General features: G+C 43.5%; 1 protein-coding gene across 1 annotated transcript; it reads right to left on the minus strand.

Moving 5' to 3' along the window:
* Positions 1-13,707: 13,707 nt before the first annotated feature.
* LOC102403816 (cationic amino acid transporter 3) lies at positions 13,708-17,953 on the minus strand. Its single transcript, XM_045163523.1, has 5 exons — positions 17,470-17,953; positions 16,721-16,879; positions 15,712-15,889; positions 15,373-15,485; positions 13,708-15,184 (listed from the first exon to the last, which is right to left on the minus strand). Exons 1-5 carry the CDS (start codon positions 17,837-17,839, stop codon positions 14,604-14,606), a joined length of 1,401 nt encoding a protein of 466 aa, XP_045019458.1. The 5' UTR covers positions 17,840-17,953; the 3' UTR covers positions 13,708-14,603.
* Between the last annotated feature and the right edge of the window lie 952 nt (positions 17,954-18,905).

Consider the following 18,905-nt stretch of genomic DNA (forward strand, 5'->3'; position numbering starts at 1 on the left):
GCGTGCTGCAGTCCATGGGGTCACAAAGAGTCAGATATGACTGAGTGACTAAGCTGAACTGAACTGATGGATGAGGTGGGCATCTCATGGAAAGCTGTGAAGGATTTTTAAAATGATTTATTCTTGGTGTAATTGATTAGGGGGATAAAATAGTTTGCAGAAGCAGGAGATGGAGTGATCATGAACGTGCTATTCCACCAAAATTCATAAAGATGGGTGGTTCTAATAGGGCAGGGAGTCAGTGAATGGTTGTGATCAGGGCAACAAGGTGAGGAAGGGGTTTTGGGAGATGATTGAGGATCTGCTGTCTTTCCAGGGACTGCAGTGCAACGTGGACACCCTCCAGGCTTTATACATTCCTCTTCTCCCACCACAAGCCTCCTACTTTACTGGCCACATGAGCCTAGAAAAGTCACCTAACCTTCCCTCTAACCCTCTAAAGGCTTGGCAAAGAAGTGGAGAAAGAAGACAAAGGATGAGTCCTTACATAACCTATGTAAGATAGTGTTATTGAAATGTACATGTGGGGTGATTCGGCTGCTTGCCAGTCAAAAGCTAATAAACAAACCAGGTTGGTGGAAAGGAAAGTTGGTTTTATTTCAGATGCCAGCATCTGGGGATGGGGGGAGGGTGGCAGATATCTGTCCAAAGGCCAACTCTGCGTCTGCCCTGACAAGCAGTGTTGAGGGCATTTACAGACAGAGTTGTGGGGGGTTCCATGCAGAAACAGCACAATCATCTCTAACAGTCATCTTTAAATAGGTGATCACTGGTCTGAATAGCATCATCTTGGTTGTTTTCAGTTCAGTTCAATCGCCCAGTTGTGTCCGACTCTTTGCGACCCCATGAATCGCAGCACGCCAGGCCTCCCTGTCCATCACCAACTCCCGGAGTTCACTCAGACTCACGTCCATCGAGTCAGTGATGCCATCCAGCCATCTCATCCTCTGTCATCCCTTTCTCCTCCTGCCCCCAATCCCTCCCAGCATCAGAGTCTTTTCCAATGAGTCAACTCTTTGCATGAGGTGGCCAAAGTACTGGAGTTTCACCCTCAGCGTCAGTCCTTCTAATGAACACCCAGGACTGGTCTCCTTTAGGATGGACTGGTTGGATCTCCTTGCAGTCCAAGGGACTCTCAAGAGTCTTCTCCGGCACCACAGTTCAAAGTCATCAGTTCTTTGGCACTCAGCTTTCTTCACAGTCCAACTCTCACATCTATACCAGACCACTGGAAAAACCATAGCCTTGACTAGACGGACCTTTGTTGGCAAAGAAATGTCTCTGCTTTTTAATATGCTGTCTAGGTTGGTCATAACTTTCCTTCCAAGGAGTAAGCATCTTTTAATTTCATGGCTACAGTCACCATCTGCCATGATTTTGGAATTCAAGAAAATAAAGTCTGTCACTATTTCCATTGTTTCACCATCTATTTGCCATGAAGTGATGAGACCAGAAGGAAAGTTATGACCAACCTAGATAGCATATTCAAAAGCAGAGACATTACTTTGCCAACAAAGGTCCGTCTAGTCAAGGCTATGGTTTTTCCAGTGGTCATGTATGGATGTGAGAGTTGGACTGTGAAGAAAGCTGAGTGCCGAAGAATTGATGCTTTTGAACTGTGGTGTTGGAGAAGACTCTTGAGAGTCCCTTGGACTGCAAGGAGATCCAACCAGTCCATTCTGAAGGAGATCAGCCCTGGGATTTCTTTGGAAGGAATGATGCTCAAGATGAAACTCCAGTACTTTGGCCACCTCATGCGAAGAGTTGACTCATTGGAAAAGACTCTGATGCTGGGAGGGATTGGGGGCAGGAGGAGAAGGGGACGACAGAGGATGAGATGGCTGGATGGCATCATCAACTCGATGGACGTGAGTCTGAGTGAACTCCGGGAGTTGGTGATGGACAGGGAGGCCTGGCGTGCTGCAATTCATGGGATCACAAAGAGTCGGACAAGACTGAGCGAGTGACTGAACTGAACTGATGAGACCAGATGCCATGACCTTAGTTTTCTGAATGCTGAGTTTCAAGACAACTTTTTCACTCTCTTCTTTCACTTTCATCAAGAGACTCTTTAGTTCCTCTTCACTTTCTGCCATATGGGTGGTATCATCCGCATATCTGAGGTTATTGATATTTCTCCTGGCAATCTTGATTTCAGCTTCTGCTTCACCCTGCCCAGCATTTCACATGATGTACTCTGCATATAAGTTAAATAAGCAGGGTGACAATATACAGCCTTGACACACTCCTTTCCCAATTTGGGACCAGTCTGTTGTTCCATGTCTGGTTCTAACTGTTGCTTCTTGACCTGCATACAGATTTTTCAGGAGGCAGGTCAAGTGGTCTGGTATTTCCATCTCTTTAAGAATTTTCCAATTTGTTGTGATTTACAGTCAAAGTCTTTGGCATGGTCAATAAAGCAGAAGTATATGTTTTTCTGGAACTCTCTGGCTTTTTTTTGATCATCTGACAGATGTCGGCAATTTGATCTCTGGTTTCTCTGCCTTTTCTAAATCCAGCTTGAATATCTGGAAGTTCACAGTTCACGTATTATTGAAGCCTGGCATGGAGAATTTTGAACATTACTTTGCTAGCATGTGGGATGAGTGCAGTTGTGCAGTAGTTTGAACATTCTTTGGCATTGTCTTTCTTTGGGGTTGGAATGAAAACTGACCTTTTCCAGTCCTGTGGCCACTGCTGAGTTTTCCAAATTTGCTAGCATATTGAGTGCAGCACTTTCACAGCATCAACTTTTAGGATTTGAAATAGCTCCACTGGAATTCCATCACCTCCACTAGCTTTGTTTGCAAGTGATGCTTCCTAAGGCCCACTTGACTTCACACTCCAGGATGTCTGGCTGTAGGTGAGTGATCACAGCATCATAGTTATATGGGTCATTAAGATCTCTTTTGTATAGTTCTTCTGTGTATTCTTGCCACCTCTTCTTAATATCTTCTGCTTCTGTTAGGTCCATACCATTTCTGTCCTTTATTGTGCCCATCTTTGCATGAAATGTTCCCTTGGAATCTCTAATTTTCTTGAAGAGATCACTAGTCTTTCCCATTGTATTGTTTTCCTCTATTTCTTTACACTGATCACTGAGGAAGGCTTTCTTAAGATTCCTTGCTATTCTTTGGAGCTCTGCATTCAGATGTTTATATCTTTCCTTTCCTCCTTTGCCTTTCCCTTCCCTTCTTTTCTCAGCTATTTGTAAAACCTCCTCAGACAACCATTTTGCCTTTTTGCTTTTCTTTTTATTGGGGATGGTCTTGATCACTGCCTCCTATACAATGCCTGTGGTATTTTCTTGCAGTGTCCCTCCCTCCCCACAACACAACTGAACAAGTGAGCCTAATTAAGTAGTCACCTTCATCCCCTTGTGTGAGGGCAGAAATTAGACACTGAAGAGACTTGCAAACAGAGGAAGCCAAAATAAACAAAGAAGGGGGGGGCCACTCTGGAAGTGACAGGTGCAGCAGATTAAAACCCCGTATTTATGTATTTATTTATTTTAAATTTATTTATTTTAATTGGAGGCTAATTATAATATTGTAGTGGTTTTGCCATACATTGACATGAATCAGCTATGGATATACACGTGTTCCCCATCCTGAACCCCCCTCCCACCTCCCTCCACATCCCATCCCTCAGGGTCATCCCAGTGCACCAGCCCTGAGCACCCTGTCTCATGCATCAAACCTTGACTGGTGATCTGTTTCAATATGATAATATACATGTTTCAATGCTGTTCTCTCAAATCATCCCACCCTCGCCTTCTCCCACAGTCTGAAAGACAGTTCTTTTACATCTGTGTCTCTTTTGCTGTCTCACATATAGGGTCATCATTACCATCTTTCTAGATTCCATATATATGTGTTAGTATACTGCATTGGTGTTTTCCTTTCTGACTTACTTCACTCTGTATAATAGGCTCCAGATTCATCCACCCCATTAGAACTGATTCAAATGCATTCTTTTTAATGGCTGAATAATATTCCATTGTGTATATGTACCACAGCTTTCTTATGCATTCATCTGCTGATGGACATCTAGGTTGCTTCCATGTCCTGGCTATTGTAAACAGTGCTGCGATGAACATTGGGGTACACATGTCTCTTTCAATTCTGGTTTCCTCTGTGTGTATGCCCAGCAGTGGGATTGCTGGGTCATATGGCAATTTTCAGAGAAGGCAGTGGCAATCCAGTCCTGTACTCTTGCCTGGAAAATCCCATGGAAGTGGACAGAGGAGTCTGGTAGGCTATCATCCATGGGGTCGTGAAGAGTTGGACACGACTGAGTGATTTCACTTTCACTTTTCACTTTCATGTATTGGAAAAGGAAATGGCAACCCACTCCAGTATTCTTGCCTGGAGAATCCCAGGGACGGGGGATCCTGGTGGGCTGCCGTCTATGGAGTCGCTCAGAGTCGGACATGACTGAAGTGACTTAGCAGCAGCAGCAGCAGCAGCATGGCAGTTCTATTTCCAATTTTTAAAGGAATCTCCACACTGTTCTCTATAGTGGCTGTACTAGTTTGCATTCCCACCAACAGTGTAAGAGGGTTCCCTTTTCTCCTCACGCTCTCCACCATTTATTGTTTGTAGACTTTTTGATAGCAACCATTCTGACCGGCATGAGATGGTACCTCATTGTGGTTTTGATTTGCATTTCTCTGATAATGAGTGGTGTTGAACATCTTTGCATGTATTTGTTAGCCATCTGTATGTCTTCTTTGGAGAAATGTCTGTTTAGTTCTTTGGCCCATTTTTTGATTGGGTTGTTTAATTTTCTGGAATTGAGCTGCAGGAGTTGCTTGTATATTTTTTAGATTAATTCTTTGTCAGTTGCTTTGCTTGCTATTCTTTTCTCCCATTCTGAAGGCTGTCTTTTCACCTTGCTTATAGTTTCCCTCATTGTGCAAAAGCTTTTAAGTTTAATTAGGTCCCATTTGTTTATTTTTGCTTTTATTTCCATTACTCTGGGAAGTGGGCCATAGAGGATTCTGCTGTGATTTATGTCAGAGAGTGTTTTGCCTATGTTTTCCTCTAGGAGTTTTATAATTTCTGGTCTTATGTTTAGATCTTTAATCCATTTAGAGTTTATTTTTGTGTTTGGTGTTAGAAAGTGTTCTAGTTTCATTCTTTTACAAGTGGTTGACCAGTTTTCCCAGCACCACTTGTTAAAGAGATTGTCTTTTCTCCGTTGTATATTCTTGCCTCCTTTGTTGAAGATAAGGTGTCTATAGGTGCATGGATTTATCTCTGGGCTTTCTATTTTGTTCCATTCATCTATATTTCTGTCTTTATGCCAGTACCATACTGTCTTGATGACTGTAGCTTTGTAGTAGACCCTGAATTCAGGCAGGTTGATTCCTCCAGTTCCATTCTTCTTTCTCAAGATTGCTTTGGCTATTTGAGGGTTTTTGTATTTCCATACAAATTGTGAAATTATTTGTCCTAGTTCTCTGAAAAATACCATTGTAAGCTTGATAAGGATTGCATTGAATCTATAGATTGCTTTGGGTAGTATACTCATTTTCACTATATTGATTCTTCCGATCCATGAACATGGTATATTTCTCCACCTATTTGTGTCATCTTTGATTTCTTTCATCAGTGTTTTATAGCTTTCTAAATATAGGTCTTTTGTTTCTTTATGTAGATTTATTCCTAAGTATTTTATTCTTTTCATTGCAATGGTGAATGGAATTGCTTCCTTAATTTCTCTTTCTGTTTTCTCATTGTTAGTGTATAGGAATGTGTCAGGAAGCATTTAACAGGAGGCTTCCTGTGTGCTGTTTTGGATCTTTCAGGAATCCTCTGTTCCTTATTAATTCCCGAATATTCAGGAATTAAGAGGAGAGGCAAGCCTCTCCTGGGCTGAGGAATCCAGGCATTTCCTTAGTTAGTTTTTTAATATGGTGATAAGTACCCTCTTCCTTCTTATGAACCATATGGTAAAAGTGATTGTTTACAACTCTCTCTCTCTTTTTAATATGGATGGCCTATGTTTTGTAAGTCTGGAATTTTAATCTTTATCTTTGCTGAGAATAGCTGCAGTATATATGCCAACACCATGTTGATTAAAACACCTTTGCTCCATCAGAGCTTTGGTCCCTGTCTCTCTCTCTCTCTCTCTCTCTCTCTCTCTCTCTCTCTCTCTCTCTCTCTCTCTCTGACTAATTCTTTTGGAGTGCAGAGACCTGTCGAGCTCATTCTCCTGCCCAGGCTTCACCCCCTAAATAGGGCACCAGGTGCCTTCGTGAGCGACACAAGCCCTGTGTTAAAGGGCTTTATTGATTTTCTGCATAAACCAAGGAAATACCAGCCTCTTTCTCTCTCTTTTTTACTTTCTTATTGTCGACTCCAGACCACCAGGTTCTGGTCCATTAAAGGACCTCAACAGGAATGCAAGGAATTTCTGTGTGTTAATTTTATATCCTCCAACTTTACTATATTCATTGATTAGCTCTAGTAATTTTCTGTTGGAGTCTTTAGGGTTTTCTATGTACAGGATCACGTCATCTGCAAACAGTGAGAGTTTTACTTCTTTTCCAATCTGGATTCCTTTTATTTCTTTTTCTTCTCTAAGTGCTGTGGCTAAAACTTCCAAAACTATGTTGAATAGTAGTGGTGAGAGTGGGCACCCTTGTCTTGTTCCTGACTTTAGGGAAAATGCTTTCAATTTTTCTCCATTGAGGATAATGTTTGCTGTGGGTTTATCATATATGGCTTTTATTATGTTGAGGTATGTTCCTTCTATGCCTGCTTTCTGGAGGGTTTTTATAATTGGATGTTGAATTTTGTCAAAGGCTTTCTCTGCATAAAGGACGGAAATGGTATGGACCTAACAGAAGCAGAAGATATTAAGAAGAGGTGGCAAGAATACACAGAAAAACTGTACAAAAAAGATCTTCACAACCCAGATAATCACGATGGTGTGATCACTGACCTAAAGCCAGACATCCTGGAATGTGAAGTCAAGTGGGCCTTAGAAAGCATCACTACGAACAAAGCTAGTGGAGGTGATGGAATTCCAGTGGAGCTATTCCAAATCCTGAAAGATGATGCTGTGAAAGTGCTGCACTCAATATGCCAGCACATTTGGAAAACTCAGCAGTGGCCACAGGACTGGAAAAGGTCAGTTTTCATTCCAATCCCAAAGAAAGGCAATGCCAAAGAATGCTCAAACTACCGCACAATTGCACTCATCTCACACACTAGTAAAGTAATGCTTAAAATTCTTGAAGCCAGGCTTCAGCAATATGTGAACCATGAACTTCCTGATGTTCAAGCTGGTTTTAGAAAAGGCAGAGGAACCAGAGATCAAATTGCCAACATCCGCTGGATCATAGAAAAAGTGAGAGAGTTCCAGAAAAAACATCTATTTCTGCTTTATTGACTATGCCAAAGCCTTTGAGTGTGTGGATCACAATAAACTGTGGAAAATTCTGAAAGAGGTGGAAATACCAGACCACCTGATCTGCCTCTTGAGAAATTTGTATGCAGGTCAGGAAGCAACAGTTAGAACTAGACATGGAACAACAGACTGGTTCCAAATAGGAAAAGGAGTTCATCAAGGCTGTATATTGTCACCCTGTTTATTTAACTTATATGCAGAATACATCATGAGAAACGCTGGACTGGAAGAAGCACAAGCTGGAATCAAGATTGCCGGGAGAAATATCAATAACCTCAGATATGCAGATGACACCACCCTTATGGCAGAAAGTGAAGAGGAACTCAAAAGCCTCTTGATGAAAGTGAAAGTGGAGACTGAAAAAGTTGGCTTAAAGCTCAACATTCAGAAAACAAAGATCATGGCATCCGGTTCCACCATTTCATGGGAAATAGATGGGGAAACAGTGGAAAGAGTGTCAGACTTTATTTTTCTGGGCTCCAAAATCACTGCAGATGGTGACTGCAGCCATGAAATTAAAAGATGCTTACTCCTTGGAAGGAAAGTTATGACCAACCTAGATAGCATATTCAAAAGCAGAGACATTACTTTGCCAACAAAGGTCCGTCTAGTCAAGGCTATGGTTTTTCCTGCAGTCATGTATGGATGTGAGAGTTGGACTGTGAAGAAGGCTAAGCACTGAAGAATTGATGCTTTTGAACTGTGGTGTTGGAGAAGACTCTTGTGAGTCCCTTGGACTGCAAGGAGATCCAACCAGTCCATTCTGAAGGAGATGAGCCCTGGGATTTCTTTGGAAGGAATGATGCTCAAGCTGAAACTCCAGTACTTTGGCCACCTTATGCCAACAGTTGACTCATTGGAAAAGACTCTGATGCTGGGAGGGATTGGGGGCAGGAGGAGAAGGGGACGACAGAGGATGAGATGGCTGGATGGCATCACTGGCTCAATGGACGTGGGTCTGGGTGAACTCTGGGAGTTGGTGATGGACAGGGAGGCCTGGCATGCTGCAATTGAAGGGGTCGCAAATAGTCGGACATGACTGAGCGACTGATCTGATCTGATCTGATCTGATTGAGAGAATCATATGGTTTTTATCTTTCAATTTGTTAATGTGCTGTATCACATTAATTAATTTGTGAATATTGAAGAATTCTTGCATCCCTGGGATAAAGCCCACTTGGTCATGATGTATGATCTTTTTAATATGTTGTTGGATTCTGTTTGCTGAATTTTGTTAAGGATTTTTGCATCTATGTTCATCAGTGATATTGGTCTGTAGTTTTCTTTTTTTGAAGCATCTTTGTCTGAAAACCCCACATTTAATACTGGAGGCTGTGCATTTGGGTGGCACCTATAGACCCCTCAGTCATGTCCGACTCTTTGCAACCCCATGGACTGTACAGTCCATGGCATTCTCCAGGTCAGAATACTTGAATGGGTAGCCTTTCCCTTCTCCAGGGAATCTTCTCAACCCAGGGATCAAACCCAGGTTTCCCACACTGCAGGCAGATTCTTTACCAGCTGAGCCAAGAGGGAAGAAATATTAATAATCTCAGACATGCAGATGGTACCACCCTTATGGCAGAAAGTGAAGAGGAACCTAAAGAACCTCTTGATGAAAGTGAAAGAGGAGAGTGAGAAAGTTGGCTTAAAACTCAGTATTCAGAAAACTAAGATCATGGCATCTGGTCTCATCACTTCATGGCAAAGAGATGGGGAAACAGTGGAAAGAGTGGTTGACTTTATTTTTGGGGGCTCCAAAATCACTGCAGATGTTGACTGCAGCCATGAAATTAAAAGATGCTTGCTCCTTGGAAGAAAAGTCATGACCAACCTAGACAGCATATTAAAAATCAGAGACATTACTTCGCAAGCAAAGGTCTGTCTAGTCAAAGCTGTGGCTTTTCCAGCAGTCCGGTATGGATGTGAGATTTGGGCTATAAAGAAAGCTGAGTGCCAAAGAATTGACGGTTTTGAACTGTGGTGTTGGAGAAGACTCTTGAGAGTCCCTTGGACTGCAAGGAGATCAAACCAGTTCATCCTAAAGGAAATCAGTCCTGAATATTCATTGGAAGGACAGATGTTGAAGCTGAAACTCCAATACTTTAGCCACCTCATGCAAAGAGCTCACTCGTTGGAAAAGACCCTGATGCTGGGAATGATTGAAGGGAGGAGGAGAAGGGGACAACAGAGGTTGAGATGGTTGGATGGCATCACCGACTCAATGGACATGAGTTTGAGTATAATCCGGGAGTTGGTGATGGACAGGGAGGCCTGGCATGCTGCAGTCCATGGGGTCACAAAGTGTCGGACATGACTGAGTGACTGAATTGGACTGAACTATAGACCCCACAAGAGACTGACCCAGACTTGCCTGTGAAAGTCCAGGAGTCTCATGTGGAGGCATGGGTCGACAGTGGCCCATTGCAGGATCACGGGCACTGAATACCACAGTTCGTGCACAAGACCTTTTGAAGGAGGTCACCATTATCTTCATTACCCAGGCCATAGTCTCAGGCCAAACAACAGGGAGGGAACACATACCCGCCCATAAACAGAAAATTGGATTAAAGATTTACTGAGCATGGCCCCCCTCAGAACAAGGCCTAGTTTCCCCCATAGTCAATCTCTTTCATCAGGAAGCTTCCATAAGCTTCTTATCCTTATCCATCAGAGGGCAGACAGAATGAAAACCACAATCACAGAAACTAATCAAATTGATCACATGGACCACAGCCTTGTCTAACTCAATGAAACTATGAGCCATGCCATGTAGGACCAACCAAGATGGATGGGTCATGGTGGAGAGTTCTGACAAAATGTGGTCCACTGGACAAGGAATGGCAAACTACTCTAGTACTTTTGCCTTGAGATCCCCATGAAGAGTATGAAAAGGCAAAAAGATATGACCTCATCCATCACTTCATAATTTTCATATGAAAGTAAGGCCAGATCAGGGAATAAATTTCATCTCACAGAGTCCCTTCATCACCTTCTCTTCACTCCCTCTTCTCTCTCCTTGCCCCAATTTCCCTCTGCATTTCTTTTCTCCTGCAACACGATCTAGGCCTCACCATTGATAAATGAGACATGGCTTTAAAGACTCATTTTGTATTCCAAGTAGTTTAACAAAATGTTTCCTCTACAAATCAAATACTGTGGTCTCCCTTTGATAATTTCTGGTAAATGAAAGTTTCCTCATCTTGGGTCATGTAAAATATTATGTGTAGGTGCGATTCTTTCATTATATGGCTCCTCAAATGTAACTGAGCACTTACTGTGTTCCAGACCATACTTTAGCTGCTGGGAAGCAAAAGCGGGGGTCAAGTGTTATGGTCTGAAGTTCTCCCCACTTTTGAATTCATAGGTTGAAGTCTTAACCCCTACAACCTCGGATTGTGACTGTATGTGGTGGTAGGGACTTAACGAGGGAATGAAGGGACTTCCCTGGTGGTCCAGTGGTTAAGTATCCACCTTCCAATGCAGAGGATGTGAGTTCGATCTTTTGTTCAGACTAAGTCCAAATGGCAACTACTGAGCCCAAGCACAGCAACTAAGACCCCACGCAGCCAATAAATAAATGTGAGACTTAAATGAAGAAAGGGTTTCCCTGGTGGCTCAGCAGACAAATAACCTGCTTGCAATGAGAGATACCTGGGTTCGATTCCTGGGTTGGGAAGATCCCTTGGAGAAGAGAATAGCAGCCCATTTCAGTATTCTTCCCTAGAGAATCCCATGGACAGAGGAGCTTGGCAGGGTACAGTCTACGGAGTTGCAAAGAGTCGGACATGACTGAGCGACTAACACTTCACACTTCAAATGAAAAAAATTATCTTAAAATGAGGTAATTAAAGTTAAATGAGGTTATAAGAGTGAGCCCTAAAGAAATAAAACTAATGTTCTTATACCAAGAGGATATTAGAATGCAGAGAACATACACAGAGACCAAGGGGTGAGAGATTTAGCAAATAATATTACAAGACAGCCAGATACACTGAATTTAGGTAAAGAATGAACACATATATTTTAATACATATATTATATACACATATCTTATGCATATTAATTATACTTATTTTAATATGTATACATACACAGGTGCAGGCATATATAATTTTACTATGCTTCACAGATACTGCATTTTTTTGCAAATTGAAGGTTCATGGCAACCCTGAGTTGTCAGATAATGGTTAGAATTTCTTAGCAATAAAGTATTTTAAAATTAAGGTATGTACTTTTGGGGGGGGGGGGGGCGGGGGCATACTGCATGGCTTGTAGGATCTTAGTTCCCCAACCAGGGATCAAACCTGTATCCCTTGCTTTGGAAGGCAGATTCTTAACCACTGGACCGCCAGGGAAGACTTTTGTCTTTTCAGTCTCAATTGCTACCTTTTAATCCCAACCAACTATTTATCAACTAGCCATTACTTCCCACCCACTTCTTCCACCACTGGAAATACAGGGTTTATTTTTTTTTTTAAGAACTTTTCCTTATCAACTCTATTGCATAACTCTAAGAGTCTTCTACAGAAAAGAAAAGAAAAAAGACCATTTATACCATGTTACACTACACCTTAATAAAGCTAGGGGAAAAGATACAAATGATCATTTCTCTTTCGCATTACGAAGTGATCCACTTTATTATTATTCTCATTTCATCAAAGTCCATTTTTATAGTAAATAGCTAATCTAGCTTTCTCATATTGCTGTTGGCACAATGTATACACTCCTTTCCTTTTATTTCTGACACATTTGCATCCTCATATTTAAAGTGCAATTCTTTAAAAAAAATTTTTTTTCATCTATTTCTATTTGGCTGTGGCAGGTCTTCTTTGCTGTGCAGGCTTTTCTCTAGTTGTGGTGAGCAGGAGTTACTCTTTAGCTGCAGTGTGTAGGCTTCTCATTGCAGTGCCTTTCCTTGCAGTTCCCAGGCTCTAGAGCACAGGCTCAGTAGTTGGTGCACCAGCTTAGTTGCTCCATGGCAAGTGGGCTCTTCCTGGATCAGGGATTGGACCCATGTCTCCTGAATTGGCAGGTGGACTCTTTACCACTGAGCCCCCAAGGGAAGCCCCAAGGTTTTGCCTTTCGCTATTGTGGACTCATTGTTGTTTACTCACTAAGTCGTGTTTGACTCTTCTGTGACCCCATGGCCTGTAGCCCACCAGGCTCCTCTGTCCATGTGATTTCCCAGGCAAGAATACTGCAGTGAGTTGCCATTCCCTCCTCCATAAAGTGCAACTCATGACACAATACACTGATTGAGTTTCTTTCCTATGTGAGTTTCTTTCCTCTTGCTGGAAATAGGCACAAGGAGGGGATTTTTATGTGCTAATTGATATTTTATTTCTTCCTCCAGTTCCTGCTTACATTCTTGTACATTGTTTTGTGAACTTTTATCTTGTTGTATGCTTATGAAACATGGACTTTTCTGTGTGTATATTTTTAATTTATACAACTTTAAAGTCATTTTATCTTCTGTCAGTGAATACACAGCTATAAGTGCATGCTGTGTTCATACTCTGTTGAGGCTCACAGTGTCCCATGAACCAGCAGACCCTCAAGTGCATGGAGGGATTCCATACAGCAGCTGTTTCCTGTGGTTAAGATGACTCAGGACCAGGGATGTTTTTGTGAAGAGTTTGGGAGGTGGAGGCTGGTGGTTATTGCTCATTGTTTTACTCCAGGCTGTGTCGGATCCCATATCCAAAGTATATAACAGATCCTAGTAGGGAAATGAGACAGCGAGAAGGGAAAGTAGATGCTCTTCTCACTTACAAATGTCCAGTTGTTGTTTAGTCACTAAGTCATAAAAGGCCTCCTATTATGGCATCTGACACAGTTTGGGGATGAAGTAAAAGGAAGTGGTTCAGTCACCCAAGAGGCCTCTTTAGCCCAGAAGGCAACTTACCAATGGCATTCCAGACTCCACATTGGGCCCATGTTGCAGGGGTTATCTGCATCATCAAGTAAACATTCGCAAAGATGCTGACCAGTGGGAGGACAGGCAGAGCAGGGGCCTGTGGGCAGAGTCAGTTCATCCCTGAACACAGCCCAGACGTCTGAAAGGGAGACCCTACCCCATGTAGGCAAGAACACTAGTCCTCAGCCTGTGTGTTAAGTCCCTACTGAGACTGGATTTTTAAACACTGAGTGTGGATCAGGGACAAGTCCACTGGTTGTAGCAACTCCCCTCAATTCCTTGTCCAGTGAAGGACTTTTAGACCTCAAAGCATGCAGACTTTATTCACTCAGGTGGATATTTTCAGTACGTAAGATCACCTACCTTGAAGTGAAGAAAAGAGGGGTTTTGGGGCTGCCTCCAGATGATGACCGTGACCCCAATGATGAGCAGCAGCAGCAGCACAGCCACTGTTGTGAGCACGGGGTCTCCAGAGAACACCTGGCTGGGCCAGTGGGCCAGGATCAGGCTCAGGATGGTCAGCAGGGGAACTGCAAGGGTCAAGATGGAGGAGAACAGGCTGGACCCAGAAGACAAAGATGTCAGGACCTTGGGCCACACCCCTCCCCAGGCTGCCCACATCAGGAATGGCTATCACATTTCCAAGATTCCTCCTCAGCTGACAAAGACACAGAATTCCACCCTCTCCTGTCAGTTTTAGAATGCAACCAAAGAGAAATCCCACTGCTCACTGAGCAGTAAGGCACATCCACAGACAATCTGGCCAGATTTCTGGGTGGGGGTGGTGCTGGTAGGGAACCACAGAGTCTTTAGGATGTTTGAGGTTCCTGCTTCAGGTACAGAGTTCAGAGGATGTTCTTCAGCGTTAGGCTCCATCTCAATTTCCTCCTCTGCCTTCTCATTCAGGTCTGGCTGGTACCTGGATAGAGGTATTAAGGCAATAATAACAGCAGTCCCTACTAATCCAACATCAGACAGTCTATTTGTCTCTTTCCTGCCTTACGAAGAATAGGACATATAGAAGGCAGCATGAAACCAGAAGAGGATTACCTCTCTATCCACCCCCAGGGGTCCAACACCCCCAGCCAAGGTAGAGGGGACTCTCACCTGAGGACAAGCACAGAAAAAGTTGAAAGGGTGTAAGCAAGCATGATCCCAGGTAACATGAGTTCCACAATATCACCAAGGTCCAAGAGTAACACCATGATGGCTAGAATGAGGGCAGGAGCAAGGTAGAGAAAGGGATGAGAAACCACCAGAAAAATCAAGTTAAGGAAATTGACTGGAGAAAGAGTGGGTTTTGTTTATTCACCTGCAAAACTTCCAGAAGACATGATGGCCCTGACGGGGGTGCCTGTGCGGGTATGAATCTGGGCAAGGCCCCGGAAAAGGAGCCCATCCTTAGCCATTGCGCAGGTGAACTGAGATATGAAAAATAAGCTAAACAGAAGGCTGAAAAAGAAAATAGAAACACGTGTGGGGACGTGGAGAAGAAGGATAGACTAGGGCATCTCCTCTCTTGTCTACATGGGGTAAGGTGTCTTGCTCTCTTGTCTGTCAATCTCAAGGGCTGGAATACCTGAAAACCAGACAATAGACAGGGAGAAAACCATGACACTGACCTGTATAAAAAAGAACACAGGAAAAGAACAGCCATGATGTAGCTGGCAGGAGCCCACCCGATTTGGAGAAAGACCTCCGGTAAAGGATTGAAATGATGAATCTTGTAGTAGGGCACCATGAGGCTGAGTGCTGCTGAGACTCCAAAATATGTCAAAAAGCCGACAGAAATGGAGATCATCATGCTCAAGGGGATGGAATGCTGAGGATTTCGGGCTTCTCTCCCTGCAGGGTGGGTAGAAGTCTTGAGTGAGGAAAACACACTGGTGTGAAAGGAAAAAAAAAAAAAAAAAAAAAAAATCCCCTTTCCTCTTGCATCTTCCAAAACAGGCTAACCATCTACCAACCCCTGTGCCAAAGGGCAGTTGAAACTGTGCCCAAGCCCCCAATGGGACACATAATGACCATGTTACCTGTAGCGACCACGGCTTCAACAGCAAAACATGGGTAGAAACATAAAGCTGCTCCTCGGAGAATCCCATCAAAGCCAAAGGGCACAAACCCTCCAGAACCGAGAGGGCCTAAGCTATGGTGAGAGAAGGAATGAGGAAGAACATGGGTGGGGTGTGCTCAGCCATCTCTACTGGATTCCTCCCTTCATACCACAAGTCCTGGGCTCCAGCACCCCCATCATCTGATCATGTGGCTTCACCAGCCCAGATCTCTCTAGTCCCTATCATATTCCCAGCTCTGCACTGCCCCCTCCCCCACTTCAAAAGCATTACTCTGGCCAAGGGTCATAGCCTCCTAACCTATAGATATCACTGGATCCAGATGTGTTCAGTCTATAGTCCTGTTCTGTGAGCTTCCAGTTGTGCAGGTCTCCCTTAATAAAGCCAGAGATGATCGTGAAGATTGGAACAAAAAATTTGATGCCTGTGAACACTTTGATAATCAGGGGTGATGTATGAGGTCCCAGAAGCGTTACTCCTATGGGAAAAAAAGGAATATGAAACACTAAAAAAAAAAAAATCTATATATAGAGATAGTAGACAATGGTTGCTAGAAGTGGATAATTGGCAGACTGCGGCGAGGTGGTGGACGGATAGTGACTGCTCAGTGGGTACAGGAAGCAGTCTTTCCTTTGAGGAGATGAACATGTTTGGAAGTAGATGGAGGCGATGGTTGCACAACATGGTGAATGTACTAAGAGCCACTGAATTGTACACTTTCAGATGGTTGATTTCTTATCTCACAATACATGTCTATGAAATCATCAGGTTGTATACCTTAAACTTATACAGTGCTGTATGTCATATAGATCTGAATAAAGCTGGGAGAGAATAATAAAATTTTTAATTTTATGCTATGAGAATTTCTTTTAAATTGAAAAAAAATTTACTTTTGGTCTCAATGCAGAGGAAGAAACTTGTTGGTCTAAGTAAAAGATTCTGAGCAGGGGTGATTTTGTTCCCCAAGCAGTTGGCTCTGTCTGGAGACTTTCTGCTTGTCACAGCTTTTTGGGGGGATGGGCATCACTGGTATCTAGTGAGTAAAGGCCAGGGATGCTACTGCACACCTGAAAATGGTTTCTTAAAAACCGTACAATGCACAGGACAGCGCCCCCCGCCACCCCACACCAAGAATGATCCAGCCCAAATTGTCAATGGTGCCAAGGATAAAAAAAAACAGTGTATGTCCTCCCCTCCTGGCACCTTTGTTTCTAGTCCTAACCCCCCTCATTCTGCCACCCAAGCCTTTCCCTCCCCAGCTCCTGCTCCACACCCCACTCTTCTCATACTGTCTCTGTCCCCTTCTCACCAATCATCACCAGCAACAGGGCCAGAGCGACAAAGTCTGGGAACGTGGCCAGGAAAGAGGGCATATATGGAGAGAAAGTCTCCTCTAATGCCTGAGAGATGTGGTTTCCAATTAGGCTGTCAAAGGTGATGCTCCACACTTTGGACAAACTGGCAGTGGCTGCAGAGGCAGAAGGAATATTCACTAACAAACATAAATTGATTCTGGACTATGTGTCATGGGATGTATTAAAAAAAAGAAAGACAAAGTACCTAATCTCAAAGAGCTTCTCTTCTTGGGGTGGGAAGAGCAGACCCAGATAACTCACAAAATAGGTCACTATTTGATATAATTGGGAGATCAATGTTATGCAAGAAAAGAACACAGGACAGTGGGACCAGGGAGGCTGGGAGATGAGGGTGGAAATTTTATATCTAGTGGTAAAGGAAAATCCCACGAAGACAACAGCTGAGCAGAGACTTCAATATGGTGAAGGGATGAGCCTGTGGGACATGCAACCCACTCCCTACAGTTTCCTGTCCTTTGAATTCTTGGTATATCATTTAAGGAAAACAGGATAGAGCTGAGTAGAATGAAGTGGAATTTTCCTGCCACTATTATCCACCTCACCCACTAGGTAGATAACAAAGTGCTTATGAATGAGAGAAGACCCCAATCCTCCTCTCTCCTAGTTTCCTGATCTTAAGTCCCAGGCCTTCCTCCCCACCCCCCCCCACCCCCCCACCCACCCCCCTGCCCCATCACCTCACCAATGAGTAAGGTCAGGATGAGGTTCCAGCCAGTGATAAATGCACACAGTTGTCCCATGGTGACATAGCTGTAGAGATACACAGAACCAGAGCATGGTACCCTGGCCCATAACTCAGTGTAGCAGAGAGCACACATCACACAAGGCAGGGCGGCCACCAAGAAGGAGATGGCAATCGCTGGTCCAGTTATGTATTTAGTCACTATACCAGCCACGATGTATATGCCAGCTCCCAGGGTGTTGGCCACACCCAAGATCACCATCTGCAGGGTGTTCAAATGAGCCACAGGACTCTCAGTCTCCTCTCTGGGCTCCAGCCGCCGCCTGCGGACCAGTTTCTGACAAAGTTGGTGAACATACTGATGCAGCATCCTAAATGGAGTTGAGGAGCCTACAATCTGCTGAGAATGCAAGACACAAGGTCATTAAGAATGTCCATCCTAAACAAGGTCCTACTGTGTAGCCCAGGAAACTCTTTTTGATATCCTGTGATAAAGCATAATGGAAAAGAATATGAAAAATAATGTATATATATGTATCACTGAATCACTTTGATGTACAGTATAAATTAATACAACACTGTAAACAGCTTTACTTCAATTAAAAAAAAAAAGGTTCCATCTGCCCTTGACCCTGGGAGTCCAATTCCATGGAGCAATGGAGTGATGTGGAGCAGGTGGTAAAAGGACGCACTGGGCAAGTTCTCTGTCTCTGAGCTTTTGTTTCTTAAACATAAATACATCTTTTAATATGATTCAAAATTACTGGAAGGGTTGCTTGAAGAGAAGTGAGATAAAGTGGATTATCTCTGCCCAAATGTGCCTCTTTGGCGGGTAGACTGTTTTGAGTTGAAGGCCGTTAAGACCCAGCAGACTCAGGAGAATCTCCTTGTCTCTCCCTTCAGTTCAGTTCAGTTCAGTTGCTCGGTTGTGTCCGATTCTTTGTGACCCCAGGGACTGCAGCACACTGGGCTTCCCTGTCCACCACCAACTCCTGGAGCTTACTCAAACTCATGTCCATTGAGTCGGTGATGCCATCTAACCATCTCATCCTCTGTCATCTCCTTCTCCTCCTGCCTTAAATCTTTCCCAGCATCAGGGTCTTTTCCAATGAGTCAGTTCTTCGCATCAGGTGGCCAAAGTATTGGAGTTTCAGCTTCAGCATCTGTCCTTCCAATGAATATTTAGGACTGATTTCCTTTAGGATGGACTGGTTTGATCTCCTTGCAGTCCAAGGGACTCTCAAGAGTCTTCTTCAACACCATAGTTCAAAAGCATCAGTTCTTCGGTGCTCAGCTTTCTTTATAGTCCAACTCTCACATCCATACATGACTACTGGAAAAACCATAGCTTTGACTAGACAGACCTTTGTTGGCAAAGTAATGTCTCTGCTTTTTAATACACTGCCTAGGTTTGTCACAGTTCTTCTTCCAAGGAG

Source organism: Bubalus bubalis, chromosome 18 (genome assembly GCF_019923935.1).
Source record: "Bubalus bubalis isolate 160015118507 breed Murrah chromosome 18, NDDB_SH_1, whole genome shotgun sequence".
NCBI classification, from domain to species: domain Eukaryota; kingdom Metazoa; phylum Chordata; class Mammalia; order Artiodactyla; family Bovidae; genus Bubalus; species Bubalus bubalis.